Source organism: Eupeodes corollae, chromosome 2, assembly GCF_945859685.1.
Source record: "Eupeodes corollae chromosome 2, idEupCoro1.1, whole genome shotgun sequence".
NCBI lineage: Eukaryota > Metazoa > Arthropoda > Insecta > Diptera > Syrphidae > Eupeodes > Eupeodes corollae.
The window spans coordinates 27,500,379-27,518,769 of record NC_079148.1 but is presented as its reverse complement, the minus strand read 5'-3'; the positions used below and the strand labels follow the sequence as shown (position 1 = coordinate 27,518,769).

The 18,391-nt window shown below is 35.4% G+C and overlaps 1 protein-coding gene across 1 annotated transcript; it reads left to right on the top strand.

Moving 5' to 3' along the window:
- The first annotated feature begins 3,225 nt into the window (after positions 1-3,225).
- Positions 3,226-7,574, top strand: LOC129945698 (regulator of nonsense transcripts 2). The gene is made up of 5 exons (XM_056055557.1): positions 3,226-4,948; positions 5,017-6,003; positions 6,069-6,219; positions 6,282-6,449; positions 6,514-7,574. Exons 1-5 carry the CDS (start codon positions 3,387-3,389, stop codon positions 7,174-7,176), a joined length of 3,531 nt encoding a protein of 1,176 aa, XP_055911532.1. The 5' UTR covers positions 3,226-3,386; the 3' UTR covers positions 7,177-7,574.
- The last annotated feature ends 10,817 nt before the right edge of the window (positions 7,575-18,391 follow it).

The following is an 18,391-nucleotide window of genomic DNA, read 5'->3' as shown; positions in this document are numbered from 1 at the left end:
GAAAGTTTAGATACTATATCGTATCAAATACCTTTTCGTTGTGATGAACAACATTGATTTTGTTTGTGTTATGATTGAGGCCTCAGACAATGTTAAGGAAATAGAACACATTAGGTTTTTTTTATAGAGGAGCAAATTAAGCTTAATCAAATGCTCATCAGAGGTGTTGAAAATACATACTCGTAGTTTCACACCCGCATATAACTGAATTAATTTCCGACCTAGTTTGTCAACTTTTAAAACCATCATTGTAGATTATTATATTAGTTAGGTTATTTTTTAGCATTGGCTACTTAGTAACCTTTATTAGTTAATAACCTAGGTTATTTTAAAACCTAAGTAATTTTATAAACTGGATTGTTTCATAACCTGGGTTATTTTGTATATGCTTAATTTTATAACCTAGGTTATTTTATAACTTGGGTTCATTTATAAGTTAAGTCATTTATGAACTGAGTAGTTTGATAACGTGGTTTATTTCATAAGCCACTCCTGTGTTGTTTCGTAACCTTAGTTATTAAATAACATTTACATTTTAACACTTATTTTCTTATAACGTTGGTAATTTTATAGCCTGGGATGTTTGTTTCATGTAATTATAACCTGAGTGTTTCTTTAACACAACTTGTCTATCTTAAGACTGATTCCATCAGCCTGTATTTTTTATGACTTTGGTTATTTTTTTCTAATCTTTGTTATTTTTTAATCTGGGTTATTTTTTATCTTGGGATATCTTCTTACCTATGTTTAATAAAAACCTAACAATTTGTAACTTTGTTTTTTGTGCTATTATTTATATTGAAACCTCGGTTATTTATTAGCTTGGGTTACTGGTTACTTCACAATCAAAGTTATATAATAGCCTATAATATTCTAAAACCTTGGCCATTTTTTGACCTTGGTTATGTATTATTTTATAACTTTTATTATATAATGGTTTATTGTTTAGCCTGTATAATTTTATAATCTTAGCTTTTTTTTAACCAAGGTTTTTTTTGTAACTTTGGTTATTTTTTTAACTTATTATTTTTATGACCTTGTTTACATAATAAACCGATTTTTTTTAAGGCGTGGTTATATTTTAAGCTAGATTATTTAATAAACTTATTTTGCAAGCTTGATTGAGGCATAATCTTTAAACCTTAGTTAAGTTATGACCTAGGTTATTTGCTGAACTAATTTATGTTGGTGAGTTTATAATCTTGTATTTTTAAAGTTTGGTTAGCTTATAAACAGAGCTATGAAATGTCACATTATATAAAAAAACAAACAGTTTTTATAAAGACTTTAAGTAATTGGTAATTTTACGACTCTTAAATGGGCTTTTTGTGGAAATAATGGAGTTTTATTAAACAAACATTTTTTTAAAGTGATTAATTTCAAGATGGCGGCTGTATAGAGGTTTTGCGATGAAGTCTATTTTTATGGGTTCACATTTTGCCTTTCATTTTTAATTTATAGATTTTTTTTTTAAATGTACACTTTTAAATTGAAAATTGCTAAATTTGCCCACAAAATCGTCGCAAAATTGTAAATAACAAACGAACTAAGCAATGTAAAAATAAAAACCTACTTGCTTTCATGGGAAATATCAGTTGACAATTGTAGGATGTAGGAATTACAAGGCCGTCAAACTTAAAAAAGGAAGAATTAAGATAAACGCGTACCTTTAATGCAAAAATTTGAAAACCGAAGTTTGAAAGTTTCTTCCTGTATTTTCCATAATATTTTGGCACATCATTTTTGAGATTCTAAGAAACAATCTAAGACAGAAAATATGAAAATGATAGATTAGCCAAACCCCTTAAGAAGGAATTATTGCCGAGATGGGTAACTTACTTAAGGTTGCGTTTTAGGAGTTTGGTAACAAATATTCAATATCGGCAAATTAAGTTTCGAAGTGAATTTGATTCTCATTTCTATAAATCAACCAGAATCTTTAAGTATTTACTCAAAAATGTTTGTAGATTTGTTTTTCTAAATGATTCCTGCTACACCAAATTCAAAGTTTGGAAAGTATCCTAAGATTTAGCGAACGTATACTTTGATAGACCTTTACATGTTGTATTTTTTTATTTTATAATTTGTATTTAAATTTGTTTCCTTAATTTTAAATTAGTTTCTCTTTTTTTGATAAATTAATCTATATTTTTACAAAACTGCTAAACATATCTTCGTATGTACCCTGTGTATATTTCTTATTTTGATTTTGTATCTATTAAAATGGATTTAGATGTATTTGCATCTCCGTAATGCAGAAAATTAGAGGAAAGCAGATTTATAATCTTAAAGTGGTGGAGAATACACCAGTTGTAACTTCTTTTATTTACTATAGAATACTTTAACTTTTTGACTGTACAATGGTGCCCCAAGACTTAACAAAAATCTAATGAAATTTAAAAAAAAACGTAACAAATCGAAAGAACTGTAAAAAAATTGAAAAAATGTTGGAAAAACATTGCTCTAAAAGAAAAATGTGACTGTTTTCCCATAGTCTTAAAAAAAGAGTTAAAACGTGCGTTGAGAAATATAACGCTAATGAAAGAAAAATATTACAATTAGTTACATGAACCTAACAATTAAAAGAAAATTTAAATGAAATCTTGAAAAAAGGTGTAACAACACGTAAAGAACGTAAACATACTAACAAAATATAAAAGTAAAAAGAAATGTAAAGCTTTTGTTACACTTGCAACATTTTGGTAACACTGATGTTGATGAAGATGCTATAACAGAGGCGATCATAGTCGTCTTTATTATAATCTTCATCCAATTTCCTATAATTTGCACTTTTAAAGACGTCACCACTTTTAATCTTCTCTCTTTATGCAAACACAGTGTGTATTCATGATTTTGCATCTTCTGTGTCTGCAGACTTTGAAGTGCACTTACATGAAAATCCAACATAACGGTTAAGAAAGAAGCCGTGAAATAGACAACAACAGGTTACACGAAACCCAGTTGTAGTTTAAAAATATTTTTACATTAAATTTGTTCGCTTCTATTCTAAAATAAGTTATTTGTTCAATACTTCAAATAAATTCCGCCTATGATAAGTTTCCTTCCAATGAAGATATACAAAATATTTCTATTTTATTTAAATAATCCCAATTCGTGATCCACCCTATACAGATATTTAATACACTTCCCGAACAGCACGAAAATTTCTTAACTCCATTACCGACAATTTCAAAAATTATTCACAAAAACAAAAACATTACAAACTGTCAAAAAACGCCACAGCACAGAACACACAAGAGAATCACACACAAAAAGAAGAAAATCCAACAAGGAGAACTAACCAAACCAAAGTTATCTTCTCTAGAATCATTTTTTATGGAATCTTATCACCTTTACAGTCAAAAACATCATACAAATATTCAAATATGACTGAAAACAACTCATCAGATTCCACCCCTGATCCATCGTCGTCGTCAACGCCAGCACCAGCGCCAGGTAAAAGTGACGAAGAATTTACTAGCAACGAGGAGCGCCAGGAAGTCATAAACTTTGTCACCGAATTGAAAGCAAAAATATCAGCAAAATCGCAGCTTCGGAATGGAAATTTAAAACGTGTTCTTCCTGGCGAGGAACATTTCGCCAGACTCGACTCAAGTCTGAAGAAGAATACGGCATTCGTGAAGAAACTTAAACAATTCACTGCTGCGCAATTGGATTCCCTCACCAAGGACATGAATGGTCTGAATTTAAGCAAATACATTTCGGAGATATGCACGGCTTTGTCGGACGCCAAGATCAAAATGACCGATGTGCCAGCTGTTGTTTGTTTGTGCTCCCATTTGCACCAAACTTACGCCGACTTCGATGCCCAGTTTCTGGAGGCCTGGCAGAAGTCGCTGGCCATCAAACCCGGCGAAAGGATTTCCAATCCGAGCAAGCTGCGTGTCGACTTGAGGCTTTTCGCAGAACTCGTCAGTTCGGGGGTAATTGGCGGCAAGCAGGGATTATCTCTGCTGGGCAGCGTTCTGATGAACATCATTTCCCAAGACAAGGAGGACCACAGCAACTTTTCCATCATTCTTTCGTTCTGTCGACACTGTGGTGAGGAATATGCGGGCCTGGTTCCCAAGAAGATAGTCACTCTCGCCGAGAAGTACGGCATCGAAATTCCCAAGTCCGACTTCCTGCCCGCCGACAAACAGCAGAATCTCCGTACCCTGCTAAAGGACTACTTCAGAAATCTGTGCAAGCATCTGGTGTCGGAACAGACCGAGCTGATGACCATGACGAAGAACATTCGTCGCATCATGGAGTCGAAGGGGGAGATCTCCAATGACAAAAAGGAGAAGTGTGAGCTTATGCAAGCTAATTTCGACAAGTTGCTCTCATCTGCCCAGACCTTGTCCGACCTCCTCGACGAACCACTGCCTGAGCTAGCAAAAGAGAATGAAAACGGCAATTCTGGGACAGTTCTAGAGAGTCTACTGGAAGAATCCACCATGGGCGAGTTGGATCCGTGGGGAGATGAAGAAACCAAGGCCTTCTATACCGATCTCCCCGACTTAAGGCAGTTTCTGCCCAACTTCTCGGCACCCAAACAGGACTTAGAACCTCTCGAAGAGGCCATTGAAATGACTGAAGAATCCCTGGACGTAGATATCGATGGTGATGTCGACGGTGATGATCCTCCATCATCCACATCCGATCCCTCCAACGATGCCGAACCACAAACAGACGAAGCAGCAACAGCTCCAACTGCCACCACTGAACCAGTTCTGCCAGACAAAATTGGCTCAGCGCTGATGGAGGCCGGCAGGATAACCAATGCAGGAACGAATATCAAACAACAATTTGAGCAGTTCCTGACGAACCTTAACAACTGCGTCAACAAGGAACTCATAGACTCGGCGGCAATTGAATTTCTCTTAAATTACAACACAAAGAACAACAGGAAGAAGCTAACCAAGTCTATTTTTGGAGTTCAGAGGTAAACTAAAGCTAACTAAAGATATTCTCTAAATAATCGTCATTATTGTGTTGTTCTTTCTTTTGCAGAACTCGTCTGGATCTCTTGCCATTCTTGTCGCGTTTCGTTGCCATTGTGAACCTGGTCAATACCGACATCGCCATAGATCTATCGGAAATGCTCCGCAAGGAATTCAAATGGCACATCCGCAAGAAGAATCAACTGAACATCGAATCCAAGATAAAAATCGTCCGTTTCATCGGTGAGATGGTGAAGTTCGGTCTCTGCAAGAAGTTCGATGCACTGGCTTGCCTGAAAATGCTTCTGCGTGACTTCCATCATCACCAAATCGAAATGGCGTGCGCCTTCATCGAAGTCGCCGGAGTGTATCTCTACAACTGCAAGGAATCCCGTCTGCTCACAAATGTGTTTCTCGACCAAATGATTCGGATGAAAACCAACACAGCTCTCGACTCCAGGCACGCAGCGCAGGTTGAGAGCGTCTACTACCTGGTCAAACCACCAGACTCGGTCAAGTTGGAAAAGAAACTACGTCCGCCAATTCACGAATACATCCGCCACTTGATATTCGAAGAGCTGTGCAAACAGAACGTCGATAAATGCATCAAAATGATGCGTCGCATCAAATGGGACGACCCGGAAGTGAGCAGCTATGCGATTAAGTGTCTTTCAAAGGCATATCTGCTGCGCTTCCCGCTGATAAGATTCTTGGCCGATTTGGTGTCGGGACTGAGCTCTTATCAGGAGAAAGCGGTCACAATGGTCATTGATAATGTCTTCGAGGATATTCGTGCCGGTCTTGAGATACATTCGCCGAAGCTGGCACAGAGACGCATTGCAATGGCCAAGTACTTGGGTGAATTGTACAACTATAAGCTCATAGAATCGGCGAATGTGCTGAATACCCTTTACTCTATTATTTCCCTGGGGGTTTCAACGGAGGAGGGTGTTGTGTCACCTCTCGATCCACCTGACAGTCTGTTCAGGTTGAAGCTGGCCTGTGTACTGTTGGACACTTGCGGGCAATATTTTACCAGTGCCCTAAGCCGCAAAAAGTAGGCAGACCAAGACCTTTTTTGATGGCTCTTCTTTTTAATGATTTCCTTTTTCCATTCCCTAGGTTGGATTATTTCCTGGTGTTCTTCCAGCACTACTATTGGTACAAGAAGAGCAACCCCATATTTAGCAAGGAGGACACCTCAGATTTGTTCCCCATCTTGGTAGATCATATGTACAGGGATTGTCTGGCTAATGTCAGGCCGAAGTTAAAGGTAAGAGGATCCTTCCTAATCCGTATTAAGTTATTCTTCAGTAGTTGTCCTCCTTCTTGTAGCTCTATAAGAACCTGGAAAAGGCCAAGGAAGCAATTGAGAATCTCAAAGCTGAGCTTTATCCTCAATTAGCCGCCCAAGCAGCTAACCAAGACGTAGCCGCTGACACTGGTCATCCAGCTGAAACAGAATTGGATCCGATTCGTGAAGACAGTGAATTTGATGAAGTTGTAAGCAGGTTTCGCTATTTAAACCTAAAGCTCAATCATTGTTGAATTTTTTGTATCCTTTTAGTTAAGTGAGGATTCCTCTGAATCGGATGAGGACGAGAAGAAAGAACGCCGACGGGACGAAGACGAAGATGACATTTCTGGTCTGGAAAATGTCAATCAGAACTGGAACGATGATGCAGTTGACGAGAATCCCGACGATTTGATTGAAAAGTCCAAGGAAGACCTGGAATTCGAGCAGATGTTCGAAAAAATGGCAGCCGACAGCTATCAGGAGCGTTTGAAAGAAACCATCAAGCCAAATACAAAGGACATTCCAGTTCCAATGATGGCAAAGAATAGCAAAAAATCCTACGATCAAATACAATGTAGTGGAAGTGGAAGTGGGGGCAGCAGCGCTTCCCCCAACGACTCCAAAGACAGTGCAGTGCCGTTTGTTTTGATGGTCCGAGGTGGAAAGGGCAAACAGCAATTCAAGACTTTTGTAGCACCCTCCGACAGCCATTTGGCGATAAATCTTAAGCTTCAAGAACAGAAAATCCGTGAAGAGAATGAAAAAGTCAAACGACTCACACTCAACATTACCGAACGCATCGAAGAGGAAGACTACCAAGAGTCTTTGTTGCAATCCCAAAAGAATCAATCTCAAAATTACTACCAACGTCAAAATCGACCAAAATTCAAACATCAAAAGGGTGCTCCAGATGCTGATTTGATATTCAATTGAATTAAATCACAGGAGACATGGTAACACGCAAAAGAGAACACTACTTGATGTGTAGACAGAAGAAGTGCCGCCAACAACTCTCTCATGTATCTCTCTCTTGGATGAATAAACGAGGAGACGACATTACTCTCAAAAAATCAAATCCAACCTAAACAACAAAGCAACAAGGTCTCTTCTAGTAGATTAAAAAAATTAAAATCTTCGATTGATGAAGTCACATAAAAAAACGTTCTTAAAGCAACCGGGTTGCCGATGGTGAAGATGCTGCTGATAAGGAAGTCTTTAAGGTTTTTCTTTTGTTAATTCTCATGAAATGACATAACATAAATATGCCAACAAAAAAAAAGAAATAAAATATCAAAAAATAAAGACAGAATTTTGTATCCTTTTTGGAAGAACGGTTTTTTTTTTGTTTATGATCAAAGGAATAAAGATTTTTATTGGCATGCATATAATTTTATTTTTATTCCTTACATACAGCTGTCAACAAAATAATAGCAGCACTACTTTTTTCTTATTTCTTTTTATTATATCTTCTTTATTATTGCTTTTTTCTCTCTAACTTAAGGTTTTTCTGAAGCTCTTATTCTAAGCTTTCATTATCAACGTCAATCATATCAATATGCATTATATCAATAAAATAACGGCACTTTGTTTAAAAAATTGCAAATTTTGGACACACAAAATAATAGCAGCAGTTTAATAAATATTCAAAAAATTAACATTTATTCAATAATTTTATCAAATTTTATAATTAATATAATCTATTTAACATATTAATATTTTGTACAATAACCCTTCACTTTCATAGCTTCACCACATCTTCTTGGCATTGAAGCCACCAGTTTATTGCACCGCTCTATGGGTATTCCCCTCCACACACTTTGTACAGCCGTCCACAATTCTGCCTGATTTTTGGGGTTGTGCTTGCCAACGCCACGTTTAACATCCCCTCACAAATGCCCAATGGAATTCAGGTCTAGAGATTGCGCTAGCCAATCTAAGAGCTGTATAATGTACATATATCCTTACGCGAGAACCACTCTTTCGCACTACGGCTTGTGTGCTTTGGGTCATTGTCTTGCTGGAAGATCCATCTGAGAGGCATGTCTTCTTCAGCGTAATGCAGCATCACTTCCTCCAAAATTTGGACACACGCATGTTGATCTATAATGCCATTAATTTTTTTTATGGGCCTAACACCATTGTACGAAAAACAGCCCCAAACCATTATTTTGCTGTCTCCATGCTTGACTGTTTTCATGGTGTATTTTGGCTGGAATTCTGTGTTCGGTGGACGCCAAACAAAATTTCTAGACCCAGTGCCACTAAAAAGAACGATTTTGCTTTCGTCTGAAAACAAGACGTTCCGATACTTCTCTTGTGTCCAACCACCATACTTTTTTGAAAAAGCAAAGCGTTGAACCAGATGACGTTTTGAGAGGAGTGGCTTTCTTCTTGGGTGGCATGCCTTCAAATTAGCTGTGCGAAGAGTGCACCGCACTGTCACATCGCTCACATTGAGCTCGAGCTCTTTGTTTATCTCCAAAGCTGATTTAAAGGGGTTTTTCTTTAACATTTTTATTATTTGCCTATGGTCCCCGTCCTCCAATTTACGTTTTCGACCTCTGGTTTTCACTTTTTCCACAAAATTGATGGCATTATGGATCAGCTTTGAAGAAACGTTAAATTTTGTATGGATTTGCCTGTACAATTGTCCGGGGCTTCTCATTTGGCGTATGATTTGGCGTAGCTCCTGACTGAAATGTTTTCCTCGCTCCACTGTTTAATAAATTTAACAAAAACACATGCGAAATAACAAAAAAATGATATTTGCAGAAAATACTCACTGTTTGTTGGCTATTTTAGTTGAATTATTCTTTATTTTATTGATTTTAACTATTTTTTTCATTAACGCTGCTATTATTTTGTGTGTCCAAAATTAACAATTTTTTAAACAAAGTGCCGTTATTTTATTGATATAATGCATATTAATATGATTAAAGGTGATAATGAAAGCTTAGAATAAGAGTTTCAGAAAAACCTTAAGTTAGGGGCCGGTTATAGCTATCAGTAAAATCCATCAGTAAAATTTTTGTCTTAGTTTTTGAGCGTGTTATAGATTTATTTCTAACAAAAGATTGATGCAATAAGATGAATCCTATATTGAAGTATTTTTTTCAAAAAGAAACAATGCATTTAAAGTTTTATTTAATTTATAAATCCATTTTAATTTTTTTAATGATGAAATTTCATTTTACTGAACAGCTGACTGCCAAAAGTCAAAAGAAATTCCATTTCGTTTTATTGTTCGTGTTTCAATTTTTTGCTGTTCCGATCACATCATTAAAAATTTTACTGATGAAAGCAACAGCAAAAAAATTGTCTGAGGCGCGAAGCTCGATGTTATGATCGAAAGTAAACAACATTTTCCTAGCAAAACAAATTAAAAAAATAACAAAAATGACTTCAAAAAAAGAGTTTGAAACCAAATTAATACTTGAAGTGAAAAACCATATGTGTCTTTATGCCAAAGACGACCAAAAGTATTCAGACAAAATGGCACGAATAAATGCTTGAATCATGGATTCATTTTGAATCACTTAAATAAATGCTTGGGGGGATATATCCCTTGTCTTGGGAAGGCCTGGTAAGTTTATAGTTATGGAATGATTAAACCTGAATTGTTGACAATAAAATTAGTTATTTTCAGTCGAAGAGTGCCAAAGTAAATGGACCACGCTCCGAAACTCTTTTCGGTCTTATTTTCGTGCCGAAAATAGTGTGCCGAGTGGCTCTGGAGCTACAACTCCGGTACGATGGATTCATTTTGAATCACTTAAATTTTTAATACCCTATGTGAGGATTCCAGACGAGTAAGTATAATCGGAATCTGATAAATCTGATTTATGTTAAGTTAAAAGTAGCTCTAAGTTGCTGTGAAATCGAAATTAGATTAAGTTTTAAGGAAGAATATTTTCATATTTATTTATTAAATAAAATTTTGAATAAAAAACTTAAATAATTTTGCTTTAAATTCTCTCCCACTGGTAATCAAGGTTTCCCTCCGTCACAAGCCAGTCAGAAAATGCGTTTCTGATATTAACAGCCATCGATGCTGGTTCGGCATTTCTTGCATCCTGATCCACCAACTGCGCTGAAAATTCATCTTGAAAATGGGAAGGATTCAAGTGTTCTTTTTCATTCTGCAAAAAATTGTGCAGCACGCAGCAGCAAAGAATTAGGGGTTTTGCCAGATCCATTTGAATTTCGAGAGGTTTTATCAGAACTCTCCAAGTGTGGACTAAAATACCAAATGTGCTTTCCACAATTCGCCTTGCTCTCGAGAGTCTAAACAATCAAAAAATTGATGATTCGATAGTGTACATACATATATATGAATTATATCTTTTTTGTACCTGTAGTTAAAAATCCTTTGATTGGTGGTCAAATGAGAACCTGGGAAGGGAGTCATCAAATTATATCGGAGGCCAAATGCTTCGTCTCCCACAAGAACGAAGGGTAGACAATTTTCTGTGCTTGGCAATTTTTGAAAGCAGGAACAAATAATGACTTTGGGTTGCTTAGCCAAGCTTTTCCAAAGTTAGATGAAGCAAAAACAGTCGAGTCTGCGTTAGATCCGTGGGCTCCAATGCTTACCATAATAAATTTGTAATTTGCATCAACAACTGCCATCAGAATTGTTGAGAAGCATTTTTTATAATTGAAATTGAAACTGCCGGACTTTCTTGGGGCAAACATTTTCACATGCTTTCCATCAACAGCTCCAAGACAGTTGGGAAAATTCCAGTTTGACAAAAAATCCAAAGAAATTTCTTTCCAAAAACTGGGGCTTTCGGGGACTGGCATAACCAAGTCTGTAAAATGCTTGTTTATTGCCTGAATAGTCTGCATTATACACCATCTGACTGTTGTTTTTCCCATCAAAAATCGGAAAGATAGGTCCGCGAAACTAGCTCCCGTAGCGAGGAATCTGAAACAATCAGTGTAATGAAAATCTCAAATTATGATAATATTGAATTTTTGTACCTTAAAGTCAAACAAAGTTTCTCCTTGGCACTTATGGTATCGTTTCGAAACAAATTAAATCTAGGCTGGATATCACTTCGTATTTTTAAAAGTATACACTGGAACTGCTGACGGCTCATCCGAAAGTACTCAAAAAACTTAATTGGGAACAACTCGAGTCTCTCAATAAGTGAAAAATATTCGCCATGTATCTTCCGAGCATGGAAAAGCGGGTGTACTTGAAAGCGTCGTATTTTTTGAGAAGATCTTTTATTTATTATACACAAAGCTGTTGCAATCAATAAATTTTGTTTATTTTTTGCACGACCCATGATAAGATCAACTTAATTTCACAGAAGCACAAACGATAACAAACAAATGAATAACAAAACGAACTTTTCAAATAGAAACTTCAAAGTGACATTTAATTTAATGACGTAAATTTACTGATTGCTATGATCGCTCATCAGTAAAACATTTCAAATTCCTCCTGTTTCAAATTTTACTGATGCATTTTACTGATAGCTATAACTGGCCCCTTTGAGAGAAAAAAGCAATAACACAGAAGATATAATAAAAAGAAATGAAAAAAAGTAGCGCTGCTATTATTTTGTTGACAGCTGTATGTAGTTGAAAAGGAGGCAATTCGTCCTTTGTATGTATTTATGTATCTTGACCAGATTTCATATTTGGTCATTGTCTAGTGCCACAATTGATTGATAGGGAAGCATATTTAATCTTCTTTACACATTCTCGGACTTATCAGACAGATATGATAAATGATGTATAGATTCATGTAATATCACAATAGACCAAAATGTGTGAGTTTTATCTCAACCATTCCCTAAACTCAAAAGAACATCAAATCGACACCCACTATCTTTACATCGATTTCAAGGCCGCATCTACAATGAAGAGCTGTATAGAGCCACGTCTAGTTTTGGCATCCCTTACAAGCTCGTCCGTTTGTGTAGGATAAAAATAGAGAATTCACGCTACTGCATAAAGTTTGAAAACAACTTAACAGAACCTTTCGATGTCAAAAAAGGTTTTAGACAAGGTGATGCGCTGTCATGCGATTTTTTTAACATCGCGCTTGAAAGAATAGTGCAGAGCTCACACGTCAACACTAGAGGCACTATCCTTCAAAACTCTGTTCAATTACTAGCATATGCTGATGACATTGACATAATCGGAAAAACTCAGCCTAATGTCAATGGGGCTTTTGTGAGTATTGAGGCAGAGGCGGCAAAAATGGGTTAAACGGTTAATGACGGCAAAACAAAGTACATGCTGTCGTCAAGAAAAGACTTACAACACCCACGTCTCGGTCAAAACGTTACCATCGACAGACCTAACTTAGAGGTAGTTAAGGACTTCGTTTACCTACACTCCGCTATTAACGCAGAAAACAACACCAGCGCTGAGATCTAACGAAGAAGAACTCTCGCTAACCGCTGTTTATTTGGGCTTAGAAAGCAATTGAGAGGCAAAGCCCTCTCTCGAAGAACCAAAGTGTCGCTTTATAAGACCTTTCTCTTCCCCGTCCTGCTATACGGTGCAGAAGCAGGGACTATGATAAAAGCGGATGAAAGCATCTTTGGGCGTTTCTGTTGAACGAACCTATGAACTGCAGAGCGATGAACACAGCTAAATACTTTTACCAAAGATCACCAACTTTACAATCGCTTTTGTATCTAACTGCATCTTCTCTCGAAACCAAGCCACCAACCATTTAGTTACTCAGATATATTTTTCTTCTAATAACATTTTTATTACTTTGTAAAACCTTTTTTACATAAAATAAAAACATAACCAACGACTAAGATGGCTGGGTCACGTAAAGTGTATGGAAACCAATGCTCCGGTCCGAAAAGTCTTCGAATCCACACCCACAGGACAGCGCAGTCGAGGAAGACCGCGGATCAGGTGGTGCGCACAAGTGGAAGGTGACCTCACCCAACTTGGAGCGCGAAACTGGAGACATCTAGTTAGGGACCGAGCTAGATGGAGAAGTTTGTTGGGTGAGGCCCTAGTTCACATAGGACTGTAGTAAGTAAGTAATTTGAGCATAAATATGTTATAAAATGATGATTAAGTTCTACTACTTCTATACATTTTCTTGGAAAAATTGCAATGCGAAAATATACATTGGGCGCATTTACAAAGCTAGTGCTATGAATGCAAAATTGCACTACAAAGCTAGTCAATCCGGAACTGTCATATAAATAACAAATACAAATATATAAAATAAGAAACATGTTTTCAGAACTTTAAATAATTTGTTTTCTTTTTAAATTTAATAAAATCAAATAGAAGATATAATATGATTGATTTATATTTGTATTTAAATACCGAAAGATTCATTTCATTTTGAATTCTTGTGTCCTTAACGAGTAGCTGATTGTGAAACGTCAAAACCAGTGTGCACTACCTTTGTAGCCGAAATTTGTACAATACGTCGGAGGGGAAATTTCAACTACTTTTGTAGTTAGATTTAGCCAATCAGAATCCCTTAACTACGTAGCCACTAGCTTTGTGAAAGCGACCATTCTCTTTGTCCGATAAGTCGTGGGAGCCACTGAACGTAGCAAGAAGCTTATCATTTGGCAAAACTTTAAAAGCTAATAAAAGTACCAGTGGCGTGATGTCATGCTTGAGGTCTTGGGTTCAATAACTGCCTGTGCAACCTAAAGCTTTTTCTTTTGCGAGGGTTTAACAAATCCTAAAATTTGATTTGATTGAATATAAAAATAGTCCAAAAAGTCTTCGTAGCAGCTTTCTTTTTTGTTGATTCTGAAATAGAACATTTACTATAACAATATATTAAAAACAAGTATTTGAAAATAACAATCACATTTTTTTTAAATTTGTTAAAAAGGTGAAGGTGGAAAATAACTTTTTTTTCAATATTACCACTTTGGTTTTTACATTGATTCGTAATACTTTTTTCAAAAAAAAAAACACTGGTATTAGGCTTCTGTACGGAGATTTTTTGGACTATGTGTATGTATGTATGTTGGATCGTAATCTTGAATAAAACGCAAATAAAAATAACTATTTTCACATCATTCCAATTTTTCAAAATCAATTTCATCTTTATTTAGTAAGTGAAAGTACGTCAAATTTGTATAGTGTACAATTTTCAAAAATCATCTTCTGTTTTTTAACATACTTATATTTACTTTTTAATTAATCTTTCTTACCATTGATTTTAATATTTTGTTGAATACCCTTGATTGGATAATACTCCGTCCAGTCGCTTGGACATATTTTTTATAATTGTTTGAAGGTATTCAATGTCTAGCCGTTGCTTTAGCGCACTTATTGAAGAGAAAGGGGTTTCGCGAACATGGCCGTCCAATTCATCCCACAAATTCTCGATTGGGTTAGGGTCTGGAAATTGTGGAAGTGTTTGGATAACTTTTGGAGAGTTATGCAAAAGCCATTCCCTTACAACATACGCCTTGTGCTTCCGGTCGTTGTCCTGGTAAAATTTGAAATTCCTTAAAATTCCCATTTTCTCAGCACTTTGCCTTAAATCTCTTTTAGAATCCTCAAAGAGTATTCCTTTTTCGATATACCGTCGATGAATACTAAATTTCCCATGCCTCTTGCCGAAATGCACACCCAAACCATGATATTCCCGCCTCCATGCTTCACTGTTTGCTTTGTGTTCCTGCTTTTAAGCTCTTCATTTGGCTTGCGCCACACCATAGCACTTACATGACTCATCTATTTCTTTAGTTCGATCCTTCCTTCTCTTTTATACCTCCACACAATATCACCGACAGTATTTGGCTTCATGTCTAAAATATCAGCAATTTTGTTTGTATGTTTCACCTCTATTATGGTGAAAAAAAGGTTTCTTTTTTCAAGGCTTGCATTTTTTCCTTTGCGCCCCAAGATTAACTTTTTAAATGAATCCAAATGATCTTACACTTAATTCTTTTAAAAATGTATGCAAACGTCTAGTGAATACTTTATTTTAACGGTACTCTTGAATAGGCAAACGGTTAATCGGGGCAAATGTCAAACTCAGTAAAGAAAACATGGTGTCCTTTTTGCGTTGTTTATCGTATAATCTTAATGCGGTTAAGTGATTGCAACATTTTTTTTTAATGAAATATGTAGAAAATAATATACTAATTTATAAAATAACCAAATAATAAACCTAAATTCAACTTTTACTACGAGAAAAACACTAAAAGTATGTTTAAGCATAAAAACCGAATATTAATGACACTATATATATGTACATATGTATAGTGACACTGTACATATATTTTAAAAAATATTCTGGGAAAAAGTCAAGGCCATAACTCCAAAACTCAAGGAACGGAAGAAGTATTAAAAAGACCGTTCACAGGACATATGTATGTTCATATTTGGATCTTCAATACTGTTTTTCTCGCAATAAGATATTTCTATTTTGACGACATGATAAATCATACAGCTAGGTTCCCAAAATGTGGTGAAATGAAATCTAAATCTGAATTGAAAATCAAGTGATATTGTTTTCAGGGTTCTATCATTCATTCGGTTTCATAACTGAATATTTTTCGAAATCACTTTAAGTGAAATTAAAGCAACTAAAATTGTATATTTTTTAATATATAAAATTCTCCTGTCACAGTGTTAGTTGCCATACTCCTCCGAAACAGTTTAACCAACTTCAATGAAATTTCGCATATACATTCGGTGGTCTAAGAATAGGTTTTTATCTTTTTTTATATTCCTAAGTACTATGGTTGAATTGCATCAACATCGTCCGCGGTGCAACAATCTTGCGATAGTATTAATTGACTCTATGTACAATAAAGCTTTGATTGCTGTTGAGGATCTTTTGCGTTATCATTGCCAACTTACCACTAAGTCATTTCGGTATGTATTCACCAAATCGAAATGCATCTGATTTAATAGACACTGATTTGAATCGTTGACTACAATACAATACTGTAGAAATGGCAGCGATTTTTGCTCGCAATGTCCCAATAATTAATGAAGAACGTAGAACCATTTATAACCACAACATGCTCGCAGTTCAAATGTCTCAGAGAGAAAACGATCTCCTATCATTTTTAGAGCTTTTTTTTCAATTCTATCTAGATGACTCAGGTACGTTATTTGGGCTCCAGTCCAAAGAGGAGAGTTATACTCGAGTTTAGGAAAGCTTTGTATATTATAGCCAGATCAGAAGGGTAAAAAAGGGTAAGTTCATTAATGTAAAAATGCAGCAGTAATGCAAGATTTACGTTCATAAATGTAAATACACTGCATGACTGCAGTCGGTAACTCTGTTCAAAAAAAAGCAATCAGACAGCTGAAATGCGATCAAACCTGCAGTCATTTTATTTCTGTTGCCGCTTTGCAGGAAAATGTCAAAAGAAGATGAGTACGTAAAATAATTGAATATTTATTAAATTTTTGGCAAAAAATAAAATGATTTGTTATTAATAAGTTGAAATATAATATTTATACTTCATAGATTTGAATTTGTTCCATTCAAAACATTTAAAATAAGTCCTAATAAAACATTATTATTGGACATTTTGAAAGAATTTTGTAAAGACACTACAAAACAAAAACCTGCGTAACTCAAAGAAAAAACTTAATTATTTCTGTCATACTTTTTTATAGGCGCCTAATTTAATTACATTTATGAACTGGTTTTTGATATTGTATATCTGCCGCATTCTTGCAGAAGTTTTTCTGTTCATAATTGCATTGCATGAGTTTTGTTGGCATGGCTTGTGCAACTAGTTGCATTTTTGAACTCAGCCAAACTTCTTGCATCTAGCAGCATTTTTGGCGATGTCAAATATGTGATCAATCACTTCACAAGTGATTTGTGATGCACATACCTAGGACTGATAGTTGTTCAATCTCCTAAATGCAAGTACCACCCATGGATAATGGCGTTGGGGGAGGATTTTTGACAGTAGACACCATTGAGTTTTCGAAGCATTAAATTCTACACGGTTTTTGAATCCCCATTGGACAATGCTGTCAAGATCAGAATTAAATATGCTTATCATACGCTGCTGTTGGTGGTCCCCATCCGAAGAACAAGGATGAGAATCTAAAAACGAATATGAAAAGCAGAGGGTACTGTCATCAGCGAAACAATGTAGTGGGTTAGAAGTTTCAGACAAAAAATCATTTATAAAAATGAGGAAGAAAGCCGGAGACAAAACGGAGCCCTGTGGCACACCAGCGTTTATTTTGTGAATATCAGATTTGAACCCGTCCAATACTACTTGAATTGAACGTTCCGAAAGGTAATTTCTAACCCAACAAAGAAGAGTTTCATCAATACCAAAAGCACGCATTTTCGATAAGAGAGCTTGGTGCCAAACTCTATCAAATGCCTTTGAAATATCAAGTGCAATAATCTTACTTTCTCCAAAGCGATGTAAGGATTTGTTCCACTGTTCGGTGAGTTAAACCATGAGATCACCAGTGGACATAATTACAACGAAAGCCATACTGTCGGTCATTAAAAAGCTTCCGTTCTTCTAGATATTTCTTAAGCTGAAAATTGATCAGCGTTTCCATGACCTTGGAAAGAAGGGACGTAAGTGCTATTGGACGATAGTTAGAGAGGAAGGAGGGTTCGCCTTTTTTAGGGACAGGCTGGACAAATGCAGTTTTCCATCCACTCGGGAAGAGACCAGTAGAATAGGACAGATGGAAAAGCTTACATAGTGGAATAGTTTTGTTATTTTCGAAACCCTATAAAATTGAATTACAAACAAAGTTCATTTAAATTAAAAAGCTTTTCAATAATTTCCTTATGTTAATATTATTTTTATTAACTACTTTTTTTTGTTTTAATGATTTTATACGTGTTCAAATTTATCATCTACTCGTATGTATGTAAATTTTCATTTTTTTATTTTATATGTGCGTGTTTCTTTTATTTCTTAAAAGCATTTTATTATTTTCTTAATATGAAATATAATTTTTGTAAATTGTATGAATTAAAAAAAAAAAAACAATCATTACATTTTTGTTTTGACAAATCGAAAGAAAGATTTACAAAAAAAAATTAAATACGTTAAATGTTAAAATAAAGACAAAAAATAAATCAGTACAGTTACAAAAAAAAACACCTAAATACAAAAAATAAACACTTTATATTAATTTTTATATAATTTAATTTATGTATATTATAAATTAAAAA

Bases quoted from the DNA above. Each gene is read 5' to 3' on its own strand.
- LOC129945698 (XM_056055557.1), top strand. From the start codon at position 3,387: ATGACTGAAAACAACTCATCAGATTCCACCCCTGATCCATCGTCGTCG. The intron at 6,004-6,068 runs GTAGGCAGACCA...TCCATTCCCTAG, and splicing joins AGTGCCCTAAGCCGCAAAAA to GTTGGATTATTTCCTGGTGT. The intron at 6,220-6,281 runs GTAAGAGGATCC...TCCTTCTTGTAG, and splicing joins ATGTCAGGCCGAAGTTAAAG to CTCTATAAGAACCTGGAAAA.